General features: G+C 40.3%; 1 protein-coding gene across 1 annotated transcript; it reads right to left on the bottom strand.

The window, feature by feature from the left end:
- Positions 1–8,488: 8,488 nt before the first annotated feature.
- On the bottom strand, positions 8,489–9,430 carry LOC124273315 (neuronal acetylcholine receptor subunit alpha-6-like). Its single transcript, XM_046708555.1, has one exon. It carries the CDS (start codon positions 9,428–9,430, stop codon positions 8,489–8,491), a length of 942 nt encoding a protein of 313 aa, XP_046564511.1.
- Between the last annotated feature and the right edge of the window lie 2,162 nt (positions 9,431–11,592).

The following is an 11,592-nucleotide window of genomic DNA, read 5'->3' as shown; positions in this document are numbered from 1 at the left end:
TTGCTATGTATACCTTGTTCCGCTTCCTCAACCTTGGGTTCCTCCCATTGTTATTGTATTATTACCTACCCCATTTGCTATGTATACCTTGTTCCGCTTCCTCAACCTTGGGTTCCTCCCATTGTTATTGTATTATAACCTACCCAATTTGCTATGTATATCTTGTACCGCCTCCTCAACCTTGGCTTACTCCCATTGTTATTGTATTATAACCTACCCCATCTGCTATGTATACCTTGTTCCGCTTCCTCAACCTTGGGTTCCTCCCATTGTTATTGTATTATTACCTACCCCATTTGCTATGTATACCTTGTTCCGCTTCCTCAACCTTAAGTTCCTCCCATTGTTATTGTATTATAACCTACCCCATCTGCTATGTATACCTTGTTCCGCTTCCTCAACCCTGGCTTCCTCCCATTGTTATTGTATTATTACCTATCCCATTGTGATCGTTAATCCCTTTGATGTATAAAGAAGTTGTTATCCATAAAGTATTATACATTTCTAAGACTATGATCCGTGACCCAACTTCTGCCATATATAATACTGGACTGGATTGGGGACACATTCACATTCATTCATTCATTCCGATTGATCAGCGTCCTTGGAGCTGGACAAGCATAACAAGCCGCAGCATCAAATTTGAAATCAGCTCACTCACTCGACCTGGCGTCGCCATTTCTACCCACACTGTTCACTGACTTTCTCAACCAATAGCACCGGTAAGGGCGCCTAGCCACCAGCTCTTCGGGCTCCGGCCCCCTCAAACAGCAAGTATAACTTGCCTCCTATAATTATATCTTTAATTCATAAACTGTAAATACTAAATCTCATCAATTATTTTGTAAATACTTTATCTTTGTCTTTCACCTTATATGTTTATTTTGTGTATTCTGTATATAGTACATGTAACACTCCACCCACACCCACTGCCCCCTCCCCAACTTTCAAACCCCTCCCCCCACCCCACCCCCAACATGTCCTCCCCACTACCTTCCACATCACTTTTTTCCACACGCCAATTAAAGACTTCCCACAACTTACACTCTCCAAACAATATCAGACCCCATACCCATAACACCACCCTAAATCACACATACTCTACTCTAAAAACAAATTTGCCTCTGCCTGAAGAAACAACACATCACTTACAAATACATAAACTTCTGTGGCAGAGGTTTCAAAGTATTCCCAGATGAACATTCACTCAACAACACACTTAAACACACACATTAATTGACGGAAACACAATAAAATGGGAGAAACCGAGGTGGCAGACACAATCACAGGGTCATTCACATCGACAACAGGGAAACACCAACAGACATTCAAGAATACATACACATTGCAAATACCATCACAAACCAACCCAAAATCACAGACTACAAAACAATAAACACAAAACAACCATCCGCAAACAACCCCAATACCCAGATAACCTTCCTCACATTTCAATCAACCACCCTACCAACCTACATCACATTTGGCGCATTAAACTACAAAGTACACCCCATCCGTAAAACCCAACACAATGTAAAACTGCTTTCAATTCAATCACACAACAGACAACTGTAAAACTATTCACTATGCCCCCAAAATGCGGGTCAGACATGCATGACATCACAGAATGCACCACACTACATATTGCATACACTGCCAAATACAAGGACACTCTGCAAATCAAAACACCTGCCCCATAAAACAGACACAAATATTAAAATCAACAAGCACCTCAAACAAACTGACCTGCCCAAACCTGCAACTTACATCCACAAAATAATTACTCCCTACTATCACTATCGTCCTCCTCTCCCTCAAACATCTCCTCTTCCACAAACACCTCCGCCCCTTCCTACCACGCCCCCACCCGCCCTACCAAATCCATAAACCCGCCAACCTCCATCCCTACCTCCTCCCAACCACCATCCCTCCCCAACATCCAAACCTCCCCAAACGCCCTAGCCACCCCGCCCCAGCCCAGCCAAGCCCAAACCCCCACCCACCACCAAGTACCCACCTCCAAATCCCCAACCCATCAAAACCACTACTCCCTCTTCCCAGCCCCACCCCATCAAACCCACCCAAACAACCCCGTTCCAAAACTGCCCCCACCCACTAAACCCCCAACCAACCACTCCCCACATCTTCCATCCCCAACCCTCCTTCACCCTTCACCAAAACCCCGGTCACTCCACCCCAAAAATCCACTACATCTGCCCCACAAACAAATCTCCACACTCACCCCACAAAAATAAACCACAATTTAAACCTCATTATTGAATTCATCACTGCAGCAATACTCATGAACAATCCCACAGCCAAAAAATTACATAACATTGCACGCAGAAACAAAATATATCACAAGAGTCTAGCTAGTCTCATCATAGCAGTTAAATCCCTCTCATAAAACAACCCACCACTAAGCTACCCTAGCACTTCAACCCTCTCTTCAAAATTTCTGCCCCATCCATGGCTTATTATAATATCATATTCCAAATTACCGCAGTCATGGCTCTGATACAATGGAATTGTAACGGCCTCGAGCAAACGGGCATGAGCTTAAGGCACTCATCGCCCAAAACAAAATTTCGCCCCAAATAATATTCTTACAAGAAACAAAACTTTCACCAAAATTCGCCTTCAAAATCCCAGGCTACAATTATATCAGGAAGGATAGACCCCGGCCAATAAATCTCCCAGGTCCGCCAGCAGGGGGACTGGGAATATTCATTTCAAATAAACTCAATTATTCAGAAATTGACATTCAAACTACTAACTTAGAAGTCCTGGCAATAAAAACTACAATAAATAATAAACTATTAACTTTCATAAATACCTACAGAAGACCCTCTATTAAACTTATACCCCAAGATTTAGACAATATCGCAAAATTCTTAACGCCCAACACCTTTATCCTCGGGGACCTAAACTCTCACCATCCATTATGGGGCACAAAACCCTATACTGATAATAACGGTTTTCTTCTAACTAACTGGCTAGACGACCACAACCTCGTCACACTAAACGACAATCAACCCACCAGATACCCTCTCTCCCACGCCCAATCTCCAACTGCAATAGATCTTACAATCACCACCCCCACACACTCAAAGCTTGCCTATGGGAGGTACATGCAGACACATGGGGCGGTGACCACTGCCCATAAAATCACCATATCTTCACTTCTTACACCAGAATCACATACAAACCCCCAAACTACCCCCACTTCTAGCGCCGAAATCAAATACAATATACACAAAGCAGACTGGAACAAATTCACCAAACTCTGCAATCAAATTGACCCATCAAACATTATAAACACCGACACAGAAACTTTTAATTCACAACTCACAAACACCATCATCAATATAACAAATACATGCATACCCACATTTCGGACCACTCAAGCACAAAAACAGTCCCATGGTGGAGCCAAGGACATAATTAACGCCAGAAGGCAAGAAAAAGGCCCTAATAAATCAAGAGGGACCGTTCGAAATTACATTTAGCTAAAAAACTCAGAAATAATACAAAACAATTAATCAAGGCAGCAAAAAAGGAACATTGGAGAAAATTTTGCTCAACCCTCAGGCTAAATCAACATAACTCTAGAAAAATGTGGAAAAATTTAAAGCCATACAGGGAAATTCCAAATCCATTATTCAACCTAACCTTCCGAACCTCCCCACAAACAAAGATAAAGCTAATGCTGTTGCTGCCCACTTCTCGGACACTAGCAGCTCCACCAACTACACAGCTAACTTCCAAAACACCATTAAAAATCACCCACCCTACTCACCTGAACCACCCCACTCACATCTACCTATAAACAAAAACATAAACATACACGAACTTAAGGCAGCCTTAAAACATAAAAAAACAGCCTCAGCCCCTGGTCCAGATAACATTACATACACCATACTAAACAAACTTCCACCAAACATCCTAAACTTAACACTCACCCTATTCAACCATATCTGGACCACAGGAAACATACCATCTTCATGGAAAACAGCCAAGGTGGTACCAATCCTAAAAGCAGGGGAAACCCATAAACTCCCCAGATTCATTTCGACCCATTTCCCTTACCTCACACCTATGTAAAACTTTAGAGTCTATAGTAAACAATAGACTAAAACACCAAATTCAAACCCATAACCTAATTAAGCAGGACCAGAGTGGCTTCACTCCTAATAGGCAAACTTTGGATCACATTTTACATTTGGAACATGATATAAAGGTAGCCCAAGCACAAAAACAATACACGCTGGCCATTTTTATAGATTTCAGCAAAGCTTTCGACATGATCTGGCACAACGGCCTAATACAAAAACTACAAGAAAATGCCATACACGGGCGGATTCTAAATTTCATTCAAGCATTTCTTAATAACAGACAAATAATAGTCAAATCACACAACACTGTCTCGGACCCTTTCCCACTAGAAAATGGAACCCCCCAGGGGAGCATAATTTCCCCAACACTATTCAATTTTATGATAAATGACATTTTTTTCCGGACAAGTGGCCAGAAATTTCTACTGCAAAATTTGCTGATGACATTTCATTTTGGACATCATCCACCTCAGGAAAACAAGCCACAATCAAAACTCAAAGAATGCTAAACCACATCCAAAACTGGGCCCAGAAATGGGGGTTCCACATTAACGTTAAAAAAACCGTGGGCATCATATTCAAAAAACAAAGAATGCAAAATTATACACCCAAACTTCATCTCAACAACCAAGAAATCAAGTTCGAAAAAGAGGCAAAATTCTTAGGTGTAACTTTCGACCAACACATGACATGGACACCCCATATTAATAACCTGGTCAACTCATGTCAAAAAGATCTAAATCTCATGCGAGCCATCAGCGGCACAAACTGGGGAGCCGACAAACAAACACTTATTAGTATATACAAAACTCTGATACAGTCTAGACTGGACTATGCTGCTCCGGTCCTCCACTCTATCTCCCCAACCAACCTCCAAAAATTAAACTCAATACAGTATAAAGCCCTTAAACAAGCCCTAGGCACTAGGACTGGTACCTCCCACAACACTCTTCTCCTACTCACAGGCATCCCTTCAATCAAAACACGAATAAATCAAACCGCACTCAATTACTGGGCTGGGGCCCAACACAACCCAATCTACAAACTCATCACAACTAAATACACAAACATTAAAAAATCCACTATCAAAAAATTTAAAAACAACCCAAACAAAGCCCCCTACTCACTCACCTCAACAGTCTGCTTCACTCACACCACCTAAACACCATCCAACACACACCTCCCATAACAAGCTACATTCATGACAAACCCCCACCCCCTACAGATATCACCCTAGTAGAAACACTCCAAAATCTCCCTAAACCCACAGACACTCAAACCAAAACAAACCTCATCCAAACCCACATCAACCTAAATTATCCCAACCATACCCAGATTTATACAGACGCCTCAATCGGCACAAACAAACGCATAGGCATAGGCATCCATGTAAACCAAACACCCCCCCTAACAACAAACCTCCACTATACAAACCACACAAACATTAACACAGCAGAACTCACAGCAATCTTATCAGCACTTCACCTCATCCCCACTATGCCCCACACCAACATCCTATTACTTACAGACTCTCTCAGCGCCATCAAACAACTTCAACACAAGCACTCAAAAGCACGAAACGACTTAATACACAACATAATTATACAAACCGACTCACTCCAACAACTAAATAAAAACATAACACTAATGTGGATTCCAGCTCACACACACAACCAAGGAAATAACACAGCAGACATAGCAGCCAAACTAGCCACCACACAAAACTCTCCACCCATTAAATTTCATACATCCAAAACCGAAATAAAACAACTCATCAAACACCACATAATCAACCAAAACTACCAACACAACCTTAACACAAACAAATCCACCTGGGTCAAAGCAATCATAACTAAACCTATCACCAAAACACTCACCTACTCAAGCAACAAACACATGGACACACTCATTATAAGATTAATCACTGGCATCACAAACTTAAATCATCCATTATTCAAACAAAACAGACACCCAGATGGATTATGTACACATTGCAATCAACCTGAAACCATTGAACACATATTCACAAACTGCCACCTCCAACAAACAAACATCACACAACTACACACCAGCATTCCAACTAAATATCACAACAACATACAGCTACTTTTAAATCCTTTTTAACCCGTCAAATGTATTCCATGCCATAGCCACCTTTATCCAAAACTCAAATATAATAAATAAAATTTAGATCCTCCCAAACAATCCTCAACATACTACCTCTCAATAGCCTATATATTTAGACCAGGCACCCAAAATCTCACTTCTCTATACTCATACCCTACCACGCGTTCAGTTCAATTCAATTCTTTATTGCATGAAAGGCCATTGGCACATGAACAAAGAGATACATACTAGCAATAGCACATATAATCATCATCTAACTAACCACTTCTTTTCTTAACAAAAATACGTTGTAAATAAATAGGGCTACACTGTGTTGGTTGAGGGTTCTTTGCAGGAAAGTTAGGAAGACAATAGTTTAACATTAAAATGATATAAAGGCAAATGATAATTATTTATTGGTAGATAATTATTTCTTTACATATACAGGACAAATAACATAACAATGGAATTCATTCTCGATAATGTTACAGAAATAAATAATGTTCTGTATTGTATTTGCAGATGGAAATGGTGTTTTATGGTTATATGCTAGTTTTTAATGTAAATCTGTGATAGATTGGGATATTCTGTTCTTTGAAAACAGGTAAGTATATTAACTAAATTAGTTTGTTTTTATGAATTTACAAATTTACAACTTTTTTAGTCGAGATATGCCTGAAATACTGATTAAATTCAAACTCACTCGTTCACTTGAGTATAATACCCCTGTGCCCGTGGTGGATGAAGAGCAGCAGTGCGGAATCATTTCCGTTCATTATCTTACAACAAACTGGTCAATCTTGAAGGGACGTCCAGACGAACTAGATGACTCAACATGACCAAATTCGTCGAACGTTGATTCTAGACTTCATTCTTTGTCCTTGTAGCTATGGATTAACTACCCAGCAAACTTATTTGCTATTTCGAAGCTATCTCTGGGGTCTGTGGAGAAGTGAAGATCGTTACTCGTCTCCGTAGTATTTCGCTTCAGGTGTACAGATGACAATGTCTCGATCTGTATCTGCCAAAACCTGTGCAAATATCACGGTTCCTGAGTCTGTTTATAGAACATTGAACTCATGTGACATCACCCATAACAGGCACGTTGTCTATCTGCAGAGATGGATAGTGAATGAGTGAGTGAGTGAGTTAGAGTTAATACTTATCGTTTCATTATCACGAAAGAAGGCATCTTTACCAAAACATACACATATATATTGTCGCTTGTTCTTTCGACCCTTCCACAGTCGATTAAAGCAGGTTATTCTAAAATCAGAATTGATGTGTACATGTCATGGCTGTTTTCTTTTCGTACTGGTAGCAACTAGTTGAAAAATTGACCTATGGAGACCAGTGTGCTCATATCTACCAATGAAGATCCGAGTGAGAACTGGTCTTCAGTAACCGATGCTTGTCGGAAGAGGCGACGGACGGGATCGGTGGTCACGCTCGCTGACTTGGTTGACACATGTAATCGTATCCCAATTGCATAGGTCGGCGCTCATGATGTTGATCACTGGATTGTTTTGTCCAGACTCAAATATTTGCAGGCCCCCGCCTTATATCTGGAATATTTCTGAGTGCGGAGTTAAACAAACAAACATAACAGAAATAATCCATTACAAAATCGTTGGCAAAATATTTCACTGTCATATAACATTACATTTATATGTTTCAATAATGAACAGAGTTATCTCTCATTGTAACACCAGGAGCATTTATTACAACTTATTTGAAGAAAGAAACAACACATATACACGCGTAGAATACACCATCAACGGAATGTCTAACTCAACCACTGTTGGCAGTAGTCGATATGTAATATATACATGAAGTATTGCTGGTCGTGGTTTTGGATTCAAGATTTAGCATGTCTGTGAACCTTGTTATAATTACTCGTTTACCAAACCATAACACACAATGAGCGAAATGTGACTGAAATGTTGCTAAATGCACTATTAAGTAACATTAATTTGAATGAGGAATAGCTAAAGGTCCACGATAATCTAGTCTATTAAACACCCAGCACGTTATTAACTGTGAGCACTCATAAATATAGTCATTTGCAACAACAGTTCTGTAGTCAACAACAATCTATGACATAGTAGCCTATACACATACCATTTATGACAGAGGGAACAATTGTCGAAGCGATCGACGCATGACATAATGACGTTGCAAATCCCAAATCCGAAATGGTAATAACACGCTAGGCATTCCCATAGAGAGTAAGGAGATGGAATTTCGACCCACAGACACAATCCTTTCTATACACAAAACACCAGCAGAGACATCAGTGCCAGAAGCAGGAACACTCCGAACAAAACGAGGTCTATTTTTGTTGCACACTTCAGATGTGGACGTTCAGTGCCGTTCGTGGTGACTTTGGCATTTGCTTGATGTACACCCGTCTTGGTCTGAAGTAGCAGTCCCCTACTGCGGACATTGAGGATGGCCATGGTTGTGATGATAGCCAGGCAGCTCTGGCAAAGAACGAGGGTCAGGTACACAGACAGTCGACACACGTCTCCGGACTTGAGGATTGAGTCATTGACGAAGTTCATGAACACTGCATATGACACAAATATGGAGATGAGGTAGGACATCTTCTCTCCGGAGTCAGCTGGTAGGAGGAACACACAGGCGTTGAGCAGAGAGAGAAGAGTCATGGGAAAGATGATACTCACTATATAGAACATGCTTTTGCGTTTCAGAAGAAACTCAAACGATGCAAAACTGGTTATTGATGTCATTCCGACGTCTTCCACTTTGGCAAGTATGTCAACCAACTCCCATTCACTGTTCTCAATGAAGAAAGACTGTAGCCTCTCGCCAAAAGACGACTTAGATACTTCTAATGTGTAACCATTGACAGGCATGAAGAGTACGCTGCATCGCTGCTGGTCAAACGGGTACAGAGAGATGTCTATTTGACAACTGGTCTTGAAACTCTCAAAGAATTGAAGCTTTCCAACTCCTGCACTACGAATGCTTGGTGGTGGTGCTGAAGTGGGTACAACGTTGTCGATACCATTGGGGATGACAACAGAAGGTGCCCACACGTAATCTGCAGAGATGGTCACCCTTTTAATATCATCATACTCAGTTGTGTTCCAAGCCAAATTTTGGTCGCTCCATTTCATGTTGACACGAGCACTAAAAGTGAAAGTCTGTTCGGCTGCATTGAGATTGGAGATGGACAGTGGCATTATACTTATTTTAACATGTCTGCCCTCAGTGAGGTCAGTACTAATACCAGCAGATTCTTTTTCCCCTTGGAGATATGTCTTGAGTCTTGATAATGTTGACTGGGTTGTATTGTAATTATTGGCGTCTGATAAGATGACGAGTGAAAGTAGTGTTAAAGCCGACATGAAATACATGATGTCACTGTACAGTGGGGATGCTCAGAATGGTTTGCATTGATATATGCATGTCTTGTTTCAGTCCAACTTTTTTATTTATGTATTCACAGTGACTCTGTGGATCATACACTACCCATTTGCTGGAATATTCAATGCCACGCATCCATTAAACAAGGATATTACCACCAGGTACTTTGAACACATCTCATACTTATCGGTAAGTGCTTCATAAACAGATGTTAGCTCTTCCTGTGTAAATACCTGCCTCCACCTTCTGCAAGCAGAGGGCTATCACTTTACACTGAATCAAGATGGAAATACAGGAAATGGTTGTCATGGCAACAATCTCACGCTACTTAAATCGGTGTCGTAGTTAACTTTGTCAATAGATGCTTTGCTCAGAGGTAAAGATCAAAATGTCTTTTACCTTGCATTTCCTGCGAGTTTTTCAATCGCCTAACTGCTTTATGTATTCCGTGTCCGATCTCAGATATCCAGTTTTAGAAATTCACATTAATGTCATGTTTGCTTCTATTATTGTATATTGACTGAGATAATGTGTATTTGGCAGATAATGTATACTATTAAATGATATCCTGGGATATATTGATTATCAGAAAGAAATATAATACATTGCAAACTGAATTACCATTAACTATTGAAGACAGCTCACAACTTATGGACAGGCATGCAGACCTGAAGGGACATTAAACATGCTATGTTTGCTTTTCTTGCACACATGTTGAGTGAAAAATGCATTCTTTGTGCCCTGAAGTTTAGTTAAATATGTTCGCAGTTATGACATACGTTTCATGGTTGTTAAATACCAGTGTAATACAAATGATAGGGATTGGAACCCACAATTCAAGTTTTAGGTTCAAATTAGAGTCGCCAATTATGTGTGTGTTAAACGTTGGTCTTTTCCATCGATGGTGACATATACTAATACAATGAGTTGAGTTCAGTTGGGCTTTACGTCACATCGGCATTTGTCCAGCCATATAGTGACGAGATCAAGTCTGCTTCATGAACATTTCAAATCCAAAATCCAAATGAGTTTAATTTCAAAGATATATATATTCATATCACTTTCATTTTGAAACAGAAAATGTAACAGCACTAAATTCAAAAGCACGCAATTGTTATTCACATTACACGGTTACAATTTATGATACCGATCAACTTCCCTCAGTTAGTTAACAATCAGATGCCCCGCTCACGAGGGGAAACAGATCTTTCAGATTTGTCTCATTATAATGTGAATTCCTTGCAGTTGAAAAGTCCACACAGTAAAGCAGAATATGCTTGATGGTGAACACCTCATTGCAAGAGACACACGCCTCTTTTAGCAATATTCCAGCGTGGTACATCAGAAATGGGCTTGACACATTGCACCCATGTGGAGAATCGAATCCGGGTCTTCGGCGTGTCAAATTCATAGATGAGTATTGTTTTACACCTTATCACCAGTTTTCTAGCTATCCGCCGCGAGAACCAGTTAATATCAATTTCTAACTGAAAACCAATCGTAAAAGTATGACATCAAAGACTATACACTAACAGAACAAGTAACTGTGCATAAAATATAATTGCATAAAAGAAAAGTTCTTTGAAAAGTTATAAAAGTAACCTTAAATAAACATGTAGCAAAGCACTTTGTGTGAAACTTGATGTCACGTGTCGCGCGTGGCACGTGCATTTTTTGCACAAGGAACGTACTTTTAGCGTGCTTTTTGACATCATGAGTTCACACACATGATATTGAATAATGAAGAACGGTTGATTATTCTCTAGCCTCTGAATGCTGTTGGAAAACACGTTAATTTCAACCTAAACTGCGCGTACGTCATGCCACGGTGTCTCCTCGCTGTGGGTATGCTGGAGTGAGTGAGTGAGTGAGTTAATATTTAACGTCACATCGGCAATGTTTCAACCTTATCGTGACGAGAACTTATTTGACGTTGAAATGAAATACGTGTATATTATAAAACCTGTCATCAAAGGAC

Source organism: Haliotis rubra, unplaced genomic scaffold (genome assembly GCF_003918875.1).
Source record: "Haliotis rubra isolate DU_JTF1 unplaced genomic scaffold, ASM391887v1 Scf1798, whole genome shotgun sequence".
Taxonomy (NCBI): Eukaryota; Metazoa; Mollusca; class Gastropoda; order Lepetellida; family Haliotidae; genus Haliotis; species Haliotis rubra.
Note: the sequence above shows the minus strand (reverse complement) of the source record. Positions and strands in the feature narration are given on the sequence as shown.